At 56.0% G+C, this 22,229-nt stretch overlaps 1 protein-coding gene across 1 annotated transcript; it reads right to left on the reverse strand.

The window, feature by feature from the left end:
- Positions 1 to 248: 248 nt before the first annotated feature.
- Positions 249 to 19,416, reverse strand: C6H8orf82 (chromosome 6 C8orf82 homolog). The gene is made up of 3 exons (XM_069732141.1): positions 19,198 to 19,416; positions 19,067 to 19,115; positions 249 to 1,130 (listed from the first exon to the last, which is right to left on the reverse strand). Exons 1-3 carry the CDS (start codon positions 19,339 to 19,341, stop codon positions 697 to 699), a joined length of 627 nt encoding a protein of 208 aa, XP_069588242.1. The 5' UTR covers positions 19,342 to 19,416; the 3' UTR covers positions 249 to 696.
- Between the last annotated feature and the right edge of the window lie 2,813 nt (positions 19,417 to 22,229).

Below are 22,229 nucleotides of genomic sequence, written 5' to 3' on the forward strand. Positions count from 1 at the left end.
ATCCAAGTGCCAACCTAGTGGGGGTCAGGCGCAGACGCTACCCTGGGATCATAGTTACGCCCTGCAGGAGACCGCGGGATCTGGAGGACCAGAAGCCGTGAAGCACTATCTCCATCAGTGATTCACAGAACGCTGGGCAATGCCTCCGCTTCATGTCTGCTGCGCTCACAGCGCCCCCTCCCTGTCATACACAGGAATAGCAGCTGCTCAGCTACAGATGTGGGAACAAAGAGGCTTGTGACACGGTGAATGATTGGAGGCCTGTATTCATTACAGAAGCTATGACCTCTCTTATCAGTCGCTGCCTGTAATCTCTGCAGAACTGGATCTCCAATAACCAGAAGCTAAACCCACCAATACCTCTGCCCTCCAGACAGATATCACTGGGGTCAGGGACTGAGCTCCATGTTAACCCTTTACTCGCCACTTTCTCAGCAATTTCCAAGTGAAAATTGGAAAATGCTGCTCTAAAAAGCAAAGAAAAAAAGTGACATTCTGAGTCCGGAAACTACGACCCTACTGTGCAAAATCAAGAAACCCGTAAAGATGGTGGTCACATTCCCAGCCTCTTGTGCAGGCCCTTATGGAGCAAGATTGGGGGAGCAGTGCTTCCCTGCCTGGGGGGCCCTGTCTTTCCTCTCCACACCCCCATTTCGTTAAAATTTCCTCCACATCCAGAGTCCAGTGTCTGGTATGTCAGATGTGGGCGAGGAGCTCATTGGTGAGGCCATAACGCTTCCCCTGCCAGTTAAAGCAGATGGGAGCACCAGCATTGGATCCTGCAGCAAACTCAAAGCAAGGACTCAGCTCGAAGGCCAGCGAAGATTTCACAAGTCCAACTCTTCCGGCTTTCTCCGGGGCCGGGTGATAGACTCGCCCGTTCTCCGGTAACATGATGAGTTTCTGGGGCTCAAACTTGACGGTGAGCCGGTCCCCTCCCCCGCAGTACGACAGGCGCTGGGCTCCTGAGCTCTCCTCACTTAGCAGGTGGGTGAAGACCACAGGGCGGTCATCACAGCGGATGTAATTCCTCTCCCTGCCACAGGGGGAGATGTAGGGGAAATCTTCCGCATAACGACCGCTCTCATTCCTCCGAACTTGTTTGAAGAAGAAGACGAGAAATTGTTTATCTGAAAGATAAAATAAAAGACGGAATCAGCAGAAGGCAGAGATGAGAGGAAGGAGCACAGCGCCCGGCCACACACCCAACATACAATACCTACAGTCCTCGTATCTGCCCAAACCTCCCTATAATCCCCCTACATAGAGTAAACGGGGGGCTGCAGGCACTGAGGGATCACGAGGACGCATTCATGCCACGCTGCCAACCTAAAGTAATGTCTGAGTAATGTCAGATGTGCGGCTCCTCCAGTGACAGACGCTCCGTCCTGCTACTCTAAAGGAACAGATATGGGGTCTGCATGTAGAGACCCTCGCACGAGTCTGTCACACTGAGGTCCATACTTGCCAGACTCTTCAGTGTAGCGATGCCCCGTTTCTCCATTATAACTTGGACTTGCCCCATGACTGTCCATTAAGGAGCCTCCATAGCCACCTGAATCCAGCTTTACAGGAAGTTTCGGTCAGGTTTCAGCAGAACCCGGGAGAATTGCCAACTCTTACAGGAGTCTGGGGGTCTCCGGTCTTACATCATGACCTCGCTGGGTGGTGGGACTGTTATACATGATGCACAGTGTGGATAGATGACGCCCTCCTATCTGCACCAGAGACATCCAGATTTATATAATGTCTGGAAGCTGCATCCTGATCTGCACATACGAGGGTCCGGGGTCATCTGGAGAGACAGCGGTAAAGCCCCGAATCCAGACACTGAGAATCTGCTGGTAAAACTGGAAGCAACCCGAGTGGCAATGGATCTGGGTGTAAGTAGTCGGACGTGACACAGATGCTCAATGCCAGTCAGGAGCTTGTAAAGTATCATGGTCTGTCTGCCCAGTGTATCACATAAGTGTATCATAGAAGTGTAATGATCAGAATTAATTCCAGAATTGAATCAGAAGGAAACTGAAGGTAACTGGACATAGTCACTGTAAACAAGGTTTCTGTTTGTTATCACTCTCACTTATAATCCTTCACTTTCCAATAACCCCATTTAATCTCAACACCTAGTAAGGAACTGTTCATCTCCTCTTCAATCCTCCCCATCCATCTCACCTCCTCCTCTGAACTGTTCCTCAACATACAATCCTCTATCTCCCAGCACAGACAGCCCCCTCATGCCCTCTCCTGCTCCCACCTGCTAACTCTTCCTCTGCTCCTTCTCACTGCTGGTGATATCTCTCCAAATCCTGGTCCTCCTCACCACATCCCCACAATCATTTCTACCTCCCATCCACGCTCTATCACAACTTATCATAACCTCTCTAGCCTTATACCCATTTGCCCGGCCACCACTTCCCCTGTCCCACTAACAGGAGCTCTGTGGAACGCTTGCTCTGTCTGCAACAAGCTTTCCTACATCCAATCTTTTCATTACTCACAAACTTTCCTTCTTCACCATCACCGAAGCCTTGCTCACCCCCTCTGACACAGCCTCTCCTGCTGCACTTTCGTATTGTGACTTCCACCTTTCCCACACTCCCCGCCCCAGCAGCAAGCATGGCGGAGGAGTTGGTTTTCTCCTGTCAGATAACTGCATCATCACCCCAATCCCACTGCCACCCTCTGTTACCCTCCCTTCCTTTGAGGTGCACTCTGTGCGCATCTATGCCCCCACCAACCTCCAACTGGCTGTCATTTACCACCCCCCAGGGCCAGCCACCATCTTCTTTGACCACTTCACCACCTGGCTACTTCATTTCCTTTCCGTGGACATCCCCACTCATGGGCAACTTCAACATCCCCATTGACACTTCCCTCTCAGCTGCGACTAAACTTCTATCTCTCACTTCCCCCTTTGGCCTCACTCAATGGTCTTCTACAGCCACCCACAAAGATGGCCACACACGACCTCATCTTCACCCGCCTCTGCTCCCTATCTAACCTCTCTAACTCGCCTCTCCCTCTTTTGGAACACAACCTACTCACATTCTCTTCCCTCTCCACTCCTTGTCCACAATCCCCAACCCACAAACTTGCACACCCTTGCAGAAATATTAAACACCTTGATTTACATTCACTCTCTGAATCCCTTCTCCCTCTTACAGGCTTAAGTGCCCCACACAATGCGGATGACGCTGCCACTCTATAGAACACCACAATAGCTGTAGCTCGGGAATCGGTTGCCCCACTCACACATACCAAAGCTCGTAAAATCAACAGACAGCCCTGGCACACCAGCCTGACAAAAGAACTGAGGCAAGCTTCCAGGGCTGGTGAGCGGAGATGGAAAAGATCCCACTCCAACGAGCACTTCATTGCTTTCAAACAGTCCCTCACTACTTTCAAGGCCTCACTCGCCACAGCTAAACAAACCTACTTCTCATCTCTCATATCCTCCCTGTCTCACAACCCTAAACAGTTATTCAACACTTTCAATTCTCTCCTCCGTCCCCCAGCACCTCCTCCGTCCCCACTCATCTCAGCTGAAGACTTTGCCTCATTTTTCAAGCAGAAGATTGAGAACATCAGAAACAGTTTTAGTCAACAACCCCCAGAGCCCTTTCTCCTAACTGAACAGCCCTCCACCTCCAAAATCAACTTCTCCACCATTACAGAAGATCGACTCTCCACTTTACTCTCATGATGGCATCACACCACCTGTGCACTTGACCCGATCCATCCCACTTCATCCCAAACCTCACCAGTCTCCATCCCAACCCTAACCCATCTCTTCAACCTATCACTAACAACTGGTGTCTTCCTCTCAAGCTTTAAACATGCCTCAATCACACCTATCCTCAAAAAGCCCTCTCTTGACCCATCCTCTGTGTCTAGCTATCGCCCTATATCACTTCTCCCTTATGCCTCAAAACTACTGGAACCACACGCCCATCTTGAACTGTCCTTCCACCTCTCTTCTTGCTCCCTCTTCGACCGCTTACAATCTGGCTTCTGGTCACACCACTCCACTGAAACTGCCCTAACTAAGGTCACCAATGACCTATTAACCGCCAAGGCCAAGGGACACTACTCTGCCCTCCTCCTCCTGGACCTGTCCTCTGCCTTTGACACAGTGGACCATTCCCTATTACTACAGACCCTCTCATCTCTTGGCATCACAGACTTGGCCCTATCCTGGATCTCGTCATACCTAACAGACCGGACATTTAGAGTCTCCCACTCACACACCACCTCCTCACCTCGCCCCCTATCTGTCGGAGTCCCGCAAGGTTCAGTCTTAGGGCCCCTGCTCTTCTCCATTTACACCTTTGGCCTTGGACAGCTCATAGAATCTCACGGCTTTCAGCATCATCTATATGCTGATGACACACAGATCTACATCTCTGGACCAGATATCACCTCCCTACTAACCAGAATCCCTCAATGTTTATCCGCTATTTCATCCTTCTTCTCCGCTAGATTTCTGACACTTAACATGGACAAAACAGAATTCATCATCTTTACCCCATCTCACTTGATTCCCCCAACAGACCTATCCATTACAGTAAATGGCTGCCCACTCTCCCCAGTCCCACAAGCTCGCTGCCTCGGGGTAATCCTTGACACTGATCTCTCCTTCAAACCACATATCCAAGCCCTTTCCACTTCCTGCCTCCTCAACCAAGAATCTGCAAAACTGTAGTGCATGCCCTCATTATCTCCCGCCTCGACTACTGCAACCTCCTGCTCTGTGGCCTCCCCTCGAACACTCTCGCACCCCTCCAATCTATTCTAAACTCTGTTGCCCAACTAATCCACCTGTCCCCCCGCTATTCCCCGGCCTCTCCCCTCTGTCAATCCCTTCACTGGCTCCCCATTACCCAGAGACTCCAGTACAAAACCCTAACCATGACGTACAAAGCCATCCACAACCAGTCTCCTCCATACATCTGTGACCTCGTCTCCCGGTACTTTCCTGCACGCAACCTCCGATCCTCACAAGATCTCCTTCTTTACTCCCCTCTTATCTCCTCTTCCCCCAATCGCATAAAAGATTTCTCTCGCACATCACCCCTACTCTGGAACTCTCTACCACAACACATCAGTCTCTCACCTACCATCGAAACCTTCAAAAAGAACCTGAAGACTCACCTCTTCCGGCAAGCCTACAACCTGCAGTAACCACCGATCGACCAAACCACTGGACGACCAGCTCTATCCTCTCCTCCTGTATCCTCACCAATCCCTTGTAGATTGTGAGCCCTCGCAGGCAGGGTCCTCTCTCCTTCTGTACCAGTCATGACTTGTATTGATTAAGACTATTGTACATGTTTTTTATTATGTATACCCCTCCTCACATGTAAAGCGCCATGGAATAAATGGCGCTATAATAATAAATAATAATAATAATGGGCCCAGGACACACAAGCTCTACAGGACAATAGTGACGTGCCTACAGAAAATACCGACCAGTCAAGAAAAATGGAGATGCAGAAGTAATAAGAGGCGTTGAGTGGTCTGAGCCATGACGGGTGATGGCCACAACTTCACCTCGCTGTCATGGTGGTTCTGATGGACCCAATGCAGGAGGACATTTGTAGAACTGAAGTCATGGCGAGTATTGGTGCTCATTGTCTGCAGACCACATTGATAGTGTGTGCATTTACTGCAGAGAACGACAAGTTTTTGACTTTTGCAATTTGAGGATCAGGAGAGTTTTCGCTCAGTTTCTGGTTGACAAGCTTGGTGTGCACCAGCCTTAGAGGAGACTGAGGCCGCTGCCCCACACGGGCACTGCACCCGAAGCTGCTCTCTCCCCAGTACCTCACTGCTGCTCCACACGGGCACTACACCCGGAGCGGCTCTCTCCCCAATACCTCACTGCTGCCCCACACGGGCACTGCACCCGGAGCTGCTCTCTCCCCAGTACCTCACTGCTGCCCCAAACGGGCACTGCACCCGGAGCTGCTCTCTCCCCAGTACCTCACTGCTGCTCCACACGGGCACTGAACCCGGAGCTGCTCCACACGGGCACTGCACCTGGAGCTGCTCTCTCCCCAATACCTCACTGCTGCTCCACACAGACACTGCTGTTGTGAATTCTGTGGCTGAATTCACTCCTGTGGTCACAAGTGGTACTGCAGCTTCTGGGCTTCCTCCCTCAGGTGTTTTGGTGAGCTCGTTGGCTGCCTTGTTATTTAACTCCACCTGATTCTGTCTTCCTTGCTCCTTGTCAATTTTCCAGTGTTGGACCTGAGCTTCTGGATCTTTCCTGTGGCCTGCTGCTCTGCTTAGATAAGTGCTTCTTTGCTTTTGTTGCTGTTTTTTCTGTCCAGCTTGTCTATTCGTTTTTGCTGGAAGCTCTGAGACGCAAAGGGTGTACCGCCGTGCCGTTAGTTCGGCACGGTGGGTCTTTTTGCCCCCTTTGCGTGGTTTTTTGCTTTAGGGTTTTTTGTAGACTGCAAAGTTCTCTTTGCTATCCTCGCTCTATCTAGAATATCGGGCCTCACTTTGCTGAATCTATTTCATCCCTACGTTTTGTCTTTTCATCTTGCTAACAGTCATTATATGTGGGGGGCTGCCTTTTCCTTTGGGGCATTTCTCTGAGGCAAGTCAGGCTTGTATTTCTATCTTCAGGCTAGTCAGCTCCTCAGGCTGTGCCGAGTTGCATAGGTAGTGTCAGGCGCAATCCACAGCTGCCTTTAGTTGTGTTTAGGATAGGTTCAGGTATTGCGGTCTACAGAGATTCCACGTCTCAGAGCTCGTTCTATTGTTTTTGGGTTATTGTCAGATCACTGTATGTGCTCTGATTACTGCACACTGTGTTACTGGATTGCCTACATAACACACTGCACCCGGAGATGTTCTCTCCCCAGTACCTCACTGCTGCCCCACACGGGCACTGCACCCGGAGCTGCTCTCTCCCCACTACCTCACTGTTGCTCCACACGGGCACTGCACCCGGAGCTGCTCTCTCCCCACTACCTCACTGTTGCTCCACACGGGCACTGCACCCGGAGCTGCTCTCTCCCCAATACCTCACTGCTGCTCCACACGGGCACTGCACCCGGAGCTGCTCTCTCCCCAGTACCTCACTGCTGCTCCACACGGGCACTGCACCCGGAGCTGCTTTCTCCCCAGTACCTCACTGCTGCTCCACACGGGCAATGCACCCAGAGCTGCTCTCTCCCCAGTACCTCACTGCTGCTAAACACGGACACTGCACCCGGAGCTGCTCTCTCCCCAGTACCTCACTGCTGCTCCACACGGGCACTGCACCCGGAGCTGCTCTCTCCCCAGTACCTCACTGCTGCTCCACACGGGCACTGCACCCGGAGCTGCTCTCTCCCCAGTACCTCACTGCTGCTCCACACGGGCAATGCACCCGGAGCTGCTCTCTCCCCAGTACCTCACTGCTGCTAAACACGGACACTGCACCCGGAGCTGCTCTCTCCCCAGTACCTCACTGCTGCTCCACATGGCACTGCACCCGGAGCTGCTCTCTCCCCAGTACCTCACTGCTGCTCCACACGGGCACTGCACCCGGAGCGGCTCTCTCCCCAGTACCTCACTGCTGCTCCACACGGACACTGCACCCGGAGCTGCTCTCTCCCCAGTACCTCACTGCTGCTCCACACGGACACTGCACCCGGAGCTGCTCTCTCCCCAGTACCTCACTGCTGCTCCACACGGGCACTGCACCCGGAGCTGCTCTCTCCCCAGTACCTCACTGCTGCTCCACAAGGACACTGCACCCGGAGCTGCTCTCTCCCCACTACCTCACTGCTGCTCCACACGGACACTGCACCCGGAGCTGCTCTCTCCCCAGTACCTCACTGCTGCTCCACACGGACACTGCACCCGAAGCTGCTCTCTCCCCAGTACCTCACTGCTGCTCCACACGGACACTGAACCCGGAGCTGCTCTCTCCCCAGTACCTCACTGCTGCCCCACACGGGCACTGAACCCGGAGCTGCTCTCTCCCCAGTACCTCACTGCTGCTCCACACGGGTACTGCACTGTTATGTTTGCTAATGACAGGTGTTATGAAGGCAATCCAGAAACACAGTGTGCTTAGCGTTCAGAGCGCACACAGTGATCTGACAAATACCCAAAAATACAAGAACGAGCTCTGAGACGTGGAAACTCTGTAGACTGCACACCTGATCCTATCCTAAACACAACTAAAAGCGGCTGTGGATAGCGCCTAACAACTACCTAGGCAACTCGGCACAGCCTAAGAAACTAGCTAGCCTGAAGATAGAAAAATAGGCCTGACTTGCCCCAGAGAAATTCCCCAAAGGAAAAGGCAGCCCCCCACATATAATGACTGAGTAAGATGAAAAGACAAAACGTAGGGATGAAATAGATTCAGCAAAGTGGGGCCCGATATTCTAGGACAGAGCGAGGACAGTAAAGCGAACTTTGCAGTCTACAAAAAACCCTAAAGCAAAACCACGCAAAGGGGGCAAAAAAAAACCACCGTGCCGAACTAACGGCACGGCGGTACACCCTTTGCGTCTCAGAGCTTCCAGCAAAACAAAAGACAAGCTGGACAGAAAAAAAGCAACAAAAAAGCAAAAAGCACTTAGCTATACAGAGCAGCAGGTCACAGGAACAATCAGGAGAAGCTCAGATCCAACACTGAAACATTGACAAGGAGCAAGGATAGCAGCATCAGGCGGAGTTAAGTAATGAAGCAGTTAACGAGCTCACCAGAACACCTGAGGGAGGAAGCTCAGAAGCTGCAGTACCATTTGTGACCACAGGAGTGAATTCAGCCACAGAATTCACAACAGTACCCCCCCCTTGAGGAGGGGTCACCGAACCCTCACCAGAGCCCCCAGGCCGACCAGGATGAGCCGCATGAAAGGCACGAACAAGGTCGGAAGCATGAACATCAGAGGCAAAAACCCAGGAATTATCTTCCTGAGCATAACCCTTCCATTTAACCAGATACTGGAGTTTCCATCTAGAAACACGAGAATCCAAAATCTTCTCCACAATATACTCCAATTCCCCCTCCACCAAAACCGGGGCAGGAGGCTCAACAGATGGAACCATAGGTGCCACGTATCTCCGCAACAACGACCTATGGAATACATTATGTATGGAAAAGGAGTCTGGGAGGGTCAAACGAAAAGACACAGGATTGAGAACCTCAGAAATCCTATACGGACCAATAAAACGAGGTTTAAATTTAGGAGAGGAAACCTTCATAGGAATATGACGAGAAGATAACCAAACCAGATCCCCAACACGAAGTCGGGGACCCACACGGCGTCTGCGATTAGCGAAAAGTTGAGCTTTCTCCTGGGACAAGATCAAATTGTCCACTACCTGAGTCCAGATCTGCTGCAACCTATCCACCACAGAATCCACACCAGGACAGTCCGAAGACTCAACCTGTCCTGAAGAGAAACGAGGATGGAACCCAGAATTGCAAAAAAATGGAGAAACCAAGGTAGCCGAGCTGGCCCGATTATTAAGGGCGAACTCAGCCAACGGCAAAAAGGACACCCAATCATCCTGGTCTGCAGAAACAAAACATCTCAGATATGTTTCCAAGGTCTGATTGGTTCGTTCGGTCTGGCCATTAGTCTGAGGATGGAAAGCCGAGGAAAAGGATAGGTCAATGCCCATCCTACCACAAAAGGCTCGCCAAAACCTTGAAACAAACTGGGAACCTCTGTCAGAAACAATATTCTCAGGAATGCCATGCAACCGAACCACATGCTGAAAGAACAAAGGTACCAAATCAGAGGAGGAAGGCAATTTAGCCAAGGGCACCAGATGGACCATTTTAGAAAAGCGATCACAGACCACCCAAATGACTGACATCTTTTGAGAAACGGGAAGGTCAGAAATGAAATCCATCGAAATATGTGTCCAAGGCCTCTTTGGGACCGGCAAGGGCAAAAGCAACCCACTGGCACGAGAACAGCAGGGCTTAGCCCTAGCACAAATCCCACAGGACTGCACAAAAGTACGTACATCCCGTGACAGAGATGGCCACCAGAAGGATCTAGCCACTAACTCTCTGGTACCAAAGATTCCAGGATGACCAGCCAACACCGAACAATGAAGTTCAGAGATAAGTTTATTAGTCCACCTATCAGGGACGAACAGTTTCTCTGCTGGACAACGATCAGGTTTATTCGCCTGAAATTTTTGCAGCACCCGCCGCAAATCAGGGGAGATGGCAGACACAATGACTCCTTCCTTGAGGATACCCGCTGGCTCAGATAAACCCGGAGAGTCGGGCACAAAACTCCTAGACAGAGCATCCGCCTTCACATTTTTAGAGCCCGGAAGGTACGAAATCACAAAGTCGAAGCGGGCAAAAAATAACGACCAACGGGCCTGTCTAGGATTCAAGCGCTTGGCAGACTCGAGATAAGTCAAGTTCTTATGATCAGTCAATACCACCACGCGATGCTTAGCTCCTTCAAGCCAATGACGCCACTCCTCGAATGCCCACTTCATGGCCAGCAACTCTCGATTGCCCACATCATAATTACGCTCAGCGGGCGAAAACTTCCTGGAAAAGAAAGCACATGGTTTCATCACTGAGCAATCAGAACCTCTCTGTGACAAAACCGCCCCTGCTCCAATCTCAGAAGCATCAACCTCGACCTGGAACGGAAGAGAAACATCTGGCTGACAATACAGGGGCAGAACAAAAACGACGCTTCAACTCCTGAAAAGCTTCCACAGCAGCAGAAGACCAATTAACCAAATCAGCACCCTTCTTGGTCAAATCGGTCAATGGTTTGGCAATGCTAGAAAAATTACAGATGAAGCGACGATAAAAATTAGCAAAGCCCAGGAACTTTTGCAGACTTTTCAGAGATGTCGGCTGAATCCAATCCTGGATGGCTTGGACCTTAACTGGATCCATCTCGATAGTAGAAGGGGTAAAGATGAACCCCAAAAATGAAACTTTCTGCACACCGAAGAGACACTTTGATCCCTTCACAAACAAAGAGTTAGCACGCAGGACCTGAAAAACCATTCTGACCTGCTTCACATGAGACTCCCAATCATCTGAGAAGATCAAAATGTCATCCAAGTAAACAATCAGGAATTTATCCAGATACTCACGGAAGATGTCATGCATAAAAGACTGAAACACAGATGGAGCATTGGCAAGTCCGAACGGCATCACTAGATACTCAAAATGACCCTCGGGCGTATTGAATGCAGTTTTCCATTCATCTCCTTGCCTGATTCTCACCAGATTATACGCACCACGAAGATCTATCTTAGTGAACCAACTAGCCCCCTTAATCCGAGCAAACAAGTCAGATAACAATGGCAAGGGATACTGAAATTTAACAGTGATCTTATTAAGAAGGCGGTAATCAATACACGGTCTCAGCGAACCATCCTTCTTGGCTACAAAGAAGAACCCTGCTCCCAGTGGTGATGACGATGGGCGAATATGTCCCTTCTCCAGGGATTCCTTCACATAACTGCGCATAGCGGCGTGTTCGGGCACGGATAAATTAAATAATCGACCTTTAGGGAATTTACTACCAGGAATCAAATTGATAGCACAATCACAATCCCTATGCGGAGGTAGAGCATCGGACTTGGGCTCTTCAAATACATCCCGGTAATCAGACAAGAACTCTGGAACCTCAGAAGGGGTGGATGACGAAATAGACAAAAATGGAACATCACCATGTACCCCCTGACAACCCCAGCTGGATACCGACATGGAATTCCAATCCAATACTGGATTATGGGTTTGTAGCCATGGCAACCCCAACACGACCACATCATGCAGATTATGCAACACCAGAAAGCGAATAACTTCCTGATGTGCAGGAGCCATGCACATGGTCAGCTGGGCCCAGTATTGAGGTTTATTCTTGGCCAAAGGTGTAGCATCAATTCCTCTCAATGGAATAGGACACCGCAAAGGCTCCAAGAAAAACCCACAACGTTTAGCATAATCCAAATCCATCAGATTCAGGGCAGCGCCCGAATCCACAAACGCCATGACAGAAAACGACGACAAAGAGCATATCAAGGTAATGGACAGAAGGAATTTGGACTGTACAGTACCAATGACGGCAGACCTAGCGGACCGCTTAGTGCGCTTAGGACAATCAGAAATAGCATGAGTGGAATCACCACAGTAGAAACACAGACCATTCAGACGTCTGTATTCCTGCCGTTCAACTCTAGTCATAGTCCTATCACACTGCATAGGCTCAGGTTTAACCTCAGGCAGTACCGCCAAATGGTGCACAGATTTACGCTCGCGCAAGCGTCGACCGATCTGAATGGCCAAAGACAAAGACTCATTCAAACCAGCAGGCATAGGAAATCCCACCATGACATCCTTAAGAGCCTCAGAGAGACCCTTTCTGAACAAAGCTGCCAGCGCAGATTCATTCCACTGAGTGAGTACTGACCATTTCCTAAATTTCTGACAATATACTTCTATATCATCCTGACCCTGGCACAAAGCCAGCAAATTTTTCTCAGCCTGATCCACTGAATTAGGCTCATCGTACAGCAATCCGAGCGCCAGGAAAAACGCATCGACACTACTCAATGCAGGGTCTCCTGGCGCAAGAGAAAATGCCCAGTCTTGAGGGTCGCCACGCAAAAAAGAAATAATAATCAAAACCTGTTGAATAGGATTACCAGAAGAATGAGGTTTCAAGGCCAGAAATAGCTTACAATTATTTTTGAAACTTAGTTCTATCTCCAAAAAACAAATCAGGAATAGGAATTCTTGGTTCTAACATAGATTTCTGATCAATAGTATCTTGAATTTTTTGTACATTTATAACGAGATTATCCATTGAAGAGCACAGACCCTGAATATCCATGTCCACATCTGTGTCCAGAATCACCCAAATGTCTAGGGGAAAAAAAAAAGTGAACACAGAGCAGAAAAAAAAAAAAAATGATGTCAGAACTTTTTCTTTCTCTCTATTGAGAATCATTAGTTTGGCTCCTTGTACTGTTATGTTTCCTAATGACAGGTGTTATGAAGGCAATCCAGAAACACAGTGTGCTTAGCGATCAGAGCGCACACAGTGATCTGACAAATACCCAAAAATACAAGAACGAGCTCTGAGACGTGGAAACTCTGTAAACTGCACACCTGATCCTATCCTAAACACAACTAAAAGCGGCTGTGGATTGCGCCTAACAACTACCTAGGCAACTCGGCACAGCCTAAGAAACTAGCTAGCCTGAAGATAGAAAAATAGGCCTGACTTGCCCCAGAGAAATTCCCCAAAGGAAAAGGCAGCCCCCCACATATAATGACTGTGAGTAAGATGAAAAGACAAAACGTAGGGATGAAATAGATTCAGCAAAGTGGGGCCCGATATTCTAGGACAGAGCGAGGACAGTAAAGCGAACTTTGCAGTCTACAAAAAACCCTAAAGCAAAACCACGCAAAGGGGGCAAAAAAAACCCACCGTGCCGAACTAACGGCACGGCGGTACACCCTTTGCGTCTCAGAGCTTCCAGCAAAACAAAAGACAAGCTGGACAGAAAAAAAGCAACAAAAAAGCAAAAAGCACTTAGCTATACAGAGCAGCAGGTCACAGGAACAATCAGGAGAAGCTCAGATCCAACACTGAAACATTGACAAGGAGCAAGGATAGCAGCATCAGGCGGAGTTAAGTAATGAAGCAGTTAACGAGCTCACCAGAACACCTGAGGGAGGAAGCTCAGAAGCTGCAGTACCACTTGTGACCACAGGAGTGAATTCAGCCACAGAATTCACAACACTGCACCCGAAGCTGCTCCCTCCCCAATACCTCTCTGCTGCTCCACACGGACACTGCACCCGGAGCTGCTCTCTCCCCAATACCTCACTGCTGCTCCACACGGACACTGCACCCGGAGCTGATCTCTCCCCAATACCTCACTGCTGCTCCACGCGGGCACTGCACCCAGAGCTGATCTCTCCCCAGTACCTCACTGCTGCTCCACACGGGCACTGCACCCGGAGCTGCTCTCTCCCCAGTACCTCACTGCTGCTCCACACGGGCACTGCACCCGGAGCTGCTCTCTCCCCAGTACCTCACTGCTGCTCCACACGGGCACTGCACCCCGGAGCTGCTCTCTCCCCACTACCTCACTGTTGCTCCACGCGGGCACTGCACCCGGAGCTGATCTCTCCCCAGTACCTCACTGCTGCTCCACACGGGCACTGCACCCGAAGCTGCTCTCTCCCCAGTACCTCACTGCTGCTCCACACGGGCACTGCACCCGGAGCTGCTCTCTCCCCACTACCTCACTGTTGCTCCACGCGGGCACTGCACCCGGAGCTGCTCTCTCCCCAATACCTCACTGCTGCTCCACGCGGGCACTGCACCCGGAGCTGCTCTCTCCCCAATACCTCACTGCTGCTCCACACGGGCACTGCACCCAGAGCTGCTCTCTCCCCAATACCTCACTGCTGCTCCACACGGACACTGCACCCGGAGCTGCTCTCTCCCCAATACCTCACTGCTGCTCCACACGGACACTGCACCCGGAGCTGATCTCTCCCCAATACCTCACTGATGCTCCACGCGGACACTGAACCCGGAGCTGCTCTCTCCCCACTACCTCACTGTTGCTCCACGCGGGCAATGCACCCGGAGCTGATCTCTCCCCAATACCTCACTGCTGCTCCACACGGACACTGCACCCGGAGCTGCTCTCTCCCCAATACCTCACTGCTGCTCCACGCGGGCACTGCACCCGGAGCTGCTCTCTCCCCAATACCTCACTGCTGCTCCACACGGGCACTGCACCCGGAGCTGCTCTCTCCCCAATACCTCACTGCTGCTCCACGCGGGCACTGCACCCGGAGCTGATCTCTCCCCAATACCTCACTGCTGCTCCACACGGGCACTGCACCCGGAGCTGCTCTCTCCCCAATACCTCACTGCTGCTCCACGCGGGCACTGCACCCGGAGCTGCTCTCTCCCCAATACCTCACTGCTGCTCCACACGGGCACTGCACCCAGAGCTGATCTCTCCCCAATACCTCACTGATGCTCCACGCGGGCACTGCACCCGGAGCTGATCTCTCCCCAATACCTCACTGCTGCTCCACACGGGCACTGCACCCGGAGCTGATCTCTCCCCAATACCTCACTGATGCTCCACGCGGGCACTGCACCCAGAGCTGATCTCTCCCCAATACCTCACTGATGCTCCACACGGACACTGCACTCGGAGCTGCTCTCTCCCCAGTACCTCACTGCTGCTCCACGCGGGCACTGCATCCGGAGCTGCTCTCTCCCCAGTACCTCACTGCTGCTCCACGCGGACACTGCACCCGGAGCTGCTCTCTCCCCAATACCTCACTGCTGCTCCACACGGGCACTGCACCCGGAGCTGCTCTCTCCCCAGTACCTCACTGCTGCTCCACACGGGCACTGCACCCAGAGCTGCTCTCTCCCCAATACCTCACTGCTGCTCCACGCGGGCACTGCACCCGGAGTGCTCTCTCCCCAATACCTCACTGCTGCTCCACACGGACACTGCACCCGGAGCTGCTCTCTCCCCAATACCTCACTGCTGCTCCACGCGGGCACTGCACCCGGAGCTGCTCTCTCCCCAATACCTCACTGCTGCTCCACGCGGACACTGCACCCGGAGCTGCTCTCTCCCCAATACCTCACTGCTGCTCCACGCGGGCACTGCACCCGGAGCTGCTCTCTCCCCAATACCTCACTGTTGCTCCACGCGGGCACTGCACCCGGAGCTGCTCTCTCCCCAATACCTCACTGCTGCTCCACGCGGGCACTGCACCCGGAGCTGATCTCTCCCCAATACCTCACTGCTGCTCCACGCGGACACTGCACCCGGAGCTGATCTCTCCCCAATACCTCACTGCTGCTCCACGCGGGCACTGCACCCGGAGCTGCTCTCTCCCCAATACCTCACTGCTGCTCCACGCGGGCACTGCATCCGGAGCTGCTCTCTCCCCAATACCTCACTGCTGCTCCACACGGGCACTGCACCCGGAGCTGATCTCTCCCCAATACCTCACTGCTGCTCCACACGGACACTGCACCCGGAGCTGATCTCTCCCCAGTACCTCACTGCTGCTCCACGCGGGCACTGCATCCGGAGCTGCTCTCTCCCCAGTACCTCACTGCTGCTCCACACAGACACTGCACCCGGAGCTGCTCTCTCCCCAATACCTCACTGCTGCTCCACGCGGGCACTGCACCCGGAGCTGCTCTCTCCCCAATACCTCACTGCTGCTCCACACGGGCACTGCACCCGGAGCTGCTCTCTCCCCAATACCTCACTGTTGCTCCACGCGGGCACTGCACCCGGAGCTGATCTCTCCCCAGTACCTCACTGCTGCTCCACGCGGGCACTGCACCCGGAGCTGCTCTCTCCCCAATACCTCACTGCTGCTCCACACGGACACTGCACCCGGAGCTGCTCTCTCCCCAATACCTCACTGCTGCTCCACACGGACACTGCACCCGGAGCTGATCTCTCCCCAATACCTCACTGCTGCTCCACGCGGGCACTGCACCCGGAGCTGATCTCTCCCCAGTACCTCACTGCTGCTCCACGCGGGCACTGCACCCGGAGCTGATCTCTCCCCAGTACCTCACTGCTGCTCCACACGGGCACTGCACCCAGAGCTGATCTCTCCCCAATACCTCACTGCTGCTCCACGCGGGCACTGCACCCGGAGCTGATCTCTCCCCATTACCTCACTGCTGCTCCACGCGGGCACTGCACCCGGAGCTGATCTCTCCCCATTACCTCACTGCTGCTCCACGCGGGCACTGCACCCGGAGCTGATCTCTCCCCAGTACCTCACTGCTGCTCCACGCGGGCACTGCACCCGGAGCTGATCTCTCCCCAGTACCTCACTGCTGCTCCACACGGACACTGCACCCGGAGCTGCTCTCTCCCCAGTACCTCACTGCTGCTCCACACGGACACTGCACCCGGAGCTGATCTCTCCCCAATACCTCACTGCTGCTCCACACGGGCACTGCACCCGGAGCTGCTCTCTCCCCACTACTCGCTCTGCGCTCCAGATGGTGCAGGCACTCAGCCGCCTAATGAGATGAGGAAAGCACAACTATAGCAAATAACAAAGAAAACCCTGCAAGAGAGCCGCACGAAGCAGGAGGCGGACATTCATCTTATGTGCCCCCCAGATGAGAGGATCCAGGGCTGGGGGCCCAGAATACTGCAGCATGGAAAGGGGAAGCTCACACCTGTAATCACTAACATGCGGAGGGTGTCAGTCATGCCGCCATGTTCCCGTGTGTGGCCCCGGTAATGTCGCTCCTGTGATCTCGGTCAGGTGAGGCTTCCCCCATCACACATGACATATGGCTGCAGCGCACGGTTATTACACTGTTGTGTGGAACCACATCTGTCCTAACGCAGACATAACCTGGCCGAGCAAGGGTTAACGAGCATCACCTGCAGCCAATAGCATCAGAGGCAGGGGCTGGCTGGGCCAGGTGGCAGAGAGGCAAATGCCCCCCGGGCCGTTACTCCAGCAGCTGTGCAGGGCCGGCCACCTGATGGCTGCGCACAGCAAACTGCGGCCGGCAGCAGACACGGCCACGCGCATCAGTCTGTCTCATAAGCTGCAGACCGCGGCGTGTGAGACCTCAGCGTGCTCCTGCGTGAGGTGCGATGACGTCATTGTCTGACGCCGCTCTTCCGGCCAGAAGAGAAGATGGTGGATGCGGTGCCATGGCTGGGGCCATCCAACCGCATACATGGGGGCTGGGGCCATCCAACCGCATACATGGGGGCTGGGGCCATCCTACCGCATACATGGGGGCTGGGGCCATCCAACCGCATACATGGGGGCTGGGGCCATCCTACCGTATACACGGGGGCTGGGGCCATCCAACCGCATACATGGGGGCCGGGACCATCCTACCGCATACATGGGGGCTGGGGCCATCCAACCGCATACATGGGGGCTGGGGCCATCCTACCGCATCCAAGGGGGCTGGGGCCGTCCTACCGCATACACGGGGGCTGGGGCCGTCCTACCGCATACACGGGGGCTGGGGCCGTCCTACCGCATACACGGGGGCTGGGGCCGTCCTACCGCATACACGGGGGCTGGGGCCGTCCTACCGCATACACGGGGGCTGGGGCCGTCCTACCGCATACACGGGGGCTGGGGCCGTCCTACCGCATACACGGGGGCTGGGGCCGTCCTACCGCATACACGGGGGCTGGGGCCGTCCTACCGCATACACGGGGGCTGGGGCCGTCCTACCGCATACACGGGGGCTGGGGCCGTCCTACCGCATACACGGGGGCTGGGGCCGTCCTACCGCATACACGGGGGCTGGGGCCGTCCTACCGCATACACGGGGGCTGGGGCCGTCCTACCGCATACACGGGGGCTGGGGCCGTCCTACCGCATACACGGGGGCTGGGGCCGTCCTACCGCATACACGGGGGCTGGGGCCGTCCTACCGCATACACGGGGGCTGGGGCCGTCCTACCGCATACACGGGGGCTGGGGCCGTCCTACCGTATACACGGGGGCTGGGGCCGTCCTACCGCATACACGGGGGCTGGGGCCGTCCTACCGCATACACGGGGGCTGGGGCCGTCCTACCGCATACACGGGGGCTGGGGCCGTCCTACCGCATACATGGGGGCTGGGGCCGTCCTACCGCATACACGGGGGCTGGGGCCGTCCTACCGCATACACGGGGGCTGGGGCCGTCCTACCGCATACACGGGGGCTGGGGCCGTCCTACCGCATACATGGGGGCTGGGGCCGTCCTACCGCATACATGGGGGCTGGGGCCGTCCTACCGCATACACGGGGGCTGGGGCCGTCCTACCGCATACATGGGGGCTGGGGCCGTCCTACCGCATACACGGGGGCTGGGGCCGTCCTACCGCATACATGGGGGCTGGGGCCGTCCTACCGCATACATGGGGGCTGGGGCCGTCCTACCGCATACACGGGGGCTGGGGCCGTCCTACCGCATACACGGGGGCTGGGGCCGTCCTACCGTATACATAACCGCCCTTATCTCCCACCCTGACCTCCTGCCCCCTCTTGTACCTTTAAAACAGGTGATGAAATTCTTCACTTTGGCGTCATCCAAGAAGAGCTGGAAAATAAAGAGAAGAAATCACGCTGCAGCCGATCACAGCCATGGGCCCCGAGCTCCGGCTACACTGCGCCCCCCGCACCTGTCCCTGGTGGTCGATGTAGTAGAAGTACTCCCTAGTGTGGGGGTCGGGGTTCTGGCCCTGGACATAATGAAGGCTCCTGCGGGGGCCCCTGGGGGCCGGGGACAGGCGGAAGTGCAGGAGCCGCAGTGCCCCACGGGACATGGCCAGGACGGCCACCGGCCACTATGGTAGAGGCTAAATCCAAGTCGGCTAAGGGACCTCTGCTGACGTCACGCCCATGTGACCGGAAGGGGCGGAGCTTCTTCCGACAGAGCAGACAGGAGGGAGCTGTGGATGTCATGGCGGGATTTCGAGGATTTTGTACAAGATTTGGAGTGTTTTGGGTCGTTCTCCATAGTCACAGATCAGGTAAGTGGGAGTCTGCCTGGGGAGAAAAAGGTGATGTTGCATGGGGCTGCATGTGCATGCTGGAGGGGGGGATCTGCCTGAAGAGAAGGGGGTGATGCTTGCATGGGGCTGCATGTGCATGCTGGAGGGGGCTTGCATGGGGCTGAATTTGCATGCTGGAGGGGGTCTGTCTGGGGAGGAGGGGGTGATGTTTGCATGGGGCTGCATGTGCATGCTGGAAGGGGGGGGTCTGCCAGGGGAGATGGTGCTTGCATGGGACTGTGTGCTGGGGGTCTGCCTGGAGAAGGGGGTACATAGCTTGCGTGGGACTGCGTGCTGGGGGCGCTACCTAGGGAAGGTGGTGATGCTTGCGTGAGACTGCGTGCTGGGGGTCTGCCTGGGGAAGGGGGTGATGCTTGTGTGGGACTGCACGCTGGAGGGGCCTGCCTAGGGACGGCGGTGATGCTTGCATGGGACTGCACGCTGGAGGGGCCTGCCTGGGGAAGGGGGTGACGTTGCTTGCCTGGGACTGCGTGCTGGAGGGGCCTGCCTGGGGAAGGGTGACTGCATGCTGGGGGTCTCTGTTGGAAGGGGGTCATGTTCCTTGCGAGCGGGGCTGTGTGTCTGTTGGGAAGGGGGGCTGCGTGCTGGGGGTCTCTGGGGAAGAGAGGCTGTGTGCTGGAGTCTCTGTTGGGAAGGGGGTCATGTTGCATGCGTGGGGGATCTGTGTGCAGGGGGGTCTACCTGCAGAGTGGGGCTGATGTTATTTGCATGGGTCTGCATGGTGTGGGGGGCTGTTGTCACGTACTGTGCAGGTCAGTGTGTGATGTCACTTGCGGTGGGGGGTGTGTAGGGAAGAATAGTGTGAGGGGGCGAACAGGGGAGGGGATGAATGATGATGGAGATCTGAGGGATTGATATTAACATGAGAATCTCTGCCTGATGGTGAGTCTGTCCTGTTGTGTGTTTTGTTTTTTACATAAAACTTTCTTATTAATATTATTGGGCGCACATGACGTCAGGTTGATGACTGACCTATGACCTCTGGGAGCAAAACTGCGTAATAATAATGTCTCCAGATCCCGGGCTTTATTCTCTCCTCGCACGCTATTCTGTTCAGTATTAGCCTGGTGGCCACTGGTGTCAGCCACTACTTGAGTTTTCTACATGATTTTTTCTGTTTTATTCTAGGTATTGTGGCTTTTCCCCATCCTGTGTCCCTCAGAGCAGTGACCTCCCTACAGATGTCATTTCATCACTGGACTTCTCTTCACCAAGTGGAATGCTTGTGCCTCACAATCCATGCGAGGACCCAAAGTGATGACACTGTGGGTGTCTGATAATGTCGGGTCCCTCCGCCTCCCCGGCCCCGTCGGGTCCCTCCGCCTCCCCGGCCCCGTCGGGTCCCTCCGCCTCCCCGGCCCCCGTCGGGTCCCTCCGCCTCCCCGGCCCCGTCGGGTCCCTCCGCCTCCCCGGCCCCGTCGGGTCCCTCCGCCTCCCCGGCCCCGTCGGGTCCCTCCGCCTCCCCGGCCCCGTCGGGTCCCTCCGCCTCCCCGGCCCCGTCGGGTCCCTCCGCCTCCCCGGCCCCGTCGGGTCCCTCCGCCTCCCCGGCCCCGTCGGGTCCCTCCGCCTCCCCGGCCCCGTCGGGTCCCTCCGCCTCCCCGGCCCCGTCGGGTCCCTCCGCCTCCCCGGCCCCGTCGGGTCCCTCCGCCTCCCCGGCCCCGTCGGGTCCCTCCGCCTCCCCGGCCCCGTCGGGTCCCTCCGCCTCCCCGGCCCCGTCGGGTCCCTCCGCCTCCCCGGCCCCGTCGGGTCCCTCCGCCTCCCCGGCCCCGTCGGGTCCCTCCGCCTCCCCGGCCCCGTCGGGTCCCTCCGCCTCCCCGGCCCCGTCGGGTCCCTCCGCCTCCCCGGCCCCGTCGGGTCCCTCCGCCTCCCCGGCCCCGTCGGGTCCCTCCGCCTCCCCGGCCCCGTCGGGTCCCTCCGCCTCCCCGGCCCCGTCGGGTCCCTCCGCCTCCCCGGCCCCGTCGGGTCCCTCCGCCTCCCCGGCCCCGTCGGGTCCCTCCGCCTCCCCGGCCCCGTCGGGTCCCTCCGCCTCCCCGGCCCCGTCGGGTCCCTCCGCCTCCCCGGCCCCGTCGGGTCCCTCCGCCTCCCCGGCCCCGTCGGGTCCCTCCGCCTCCCCGGCCCCGTCGGGTCCCTCCGCCTCCCCGGCCCCGTCGGGTCCCTCCGCCTCCCCGGCCCCGTCGGGTCCCTCCGCCTCCCCGGCCCCGTCGGGTCCCTCCGCCTCCCCGGCCCCGTCGGGTCCCTCCGCCTCCCCGGCCCCGTCGGGTCCCTCCGCCTCCCCGGCCCCGTCGGGTCCCTCCGCCTCCCCGGCCCCGTCGGGTCCCTCCGCCTCCCCGGCCCCGTCGGGTCCCTCCGCCTCCCCGGCCCCGTCGGGTCCCTCCGCCTCCCCGGCCCCGTCGGGTCCCTCCGCCTCCCCGGCCCCGTCGGGTCCCTCCGCCTCCCCGGCCCCGTCGGGTCCCTCCGCCTCCCCGGCCCCGTCGGGTCCCTCCGCCTCCCCGGCCCCGTCGGGTCCCTCCGCCTCCCCGGCCCCGTCGGGTCCCTCCGCCTCCCCGGCCCCGTCGGGTCCCTCCGCCTCCCCGGCCCCGTCGGGTCCCTCCGCCTCCCCGGCCCCGTCGGGTCCCTCCGCCTCCCCGGCCCCGTCGGGT

This window comes from Ranitomeya imitator, chromosome 6, assembly GCF_032444005.1.
Source record: "Ranitomeya imitator isolate aRanImi1 chromosome 6, aRanImi1.pri, whole genome shotgun sequence".
In the NCBI taxonomy this organism is placed as follows: domain Eukaryota; kingdom Metazoa; phylum Chordata; class Amphibia; order Anura; family Dendrobatidae; genus Ranitomeya; species Ranitomeya imitator.

Excerpts from the sequence above, each read along its gene's own strand:
- C6H8orf82 (XM_069732141.1), bottom strand. The coding sequence starts at position 19,341 with ATGTCCCGTGGGGCACTGCGGCTCCTGCACTTCCGCCTGTCCCCGGCC. Across the intron at positions 19,116-19,197 it reads ACATCGACCACCAGGGACAG|CTCTTCTTGGATGACGCCAA; the intron begins GTGCGGGGGGCG and ends TTTATTTTCCAG. Across the intron at positions 1,131-19,066 it reads TTTCATCACCTGTTTTAAAG|ATAAACAATTTCTCGTCTTC; the intron begins GTACAAGAGGGG and ends TTTATCTTTCAG.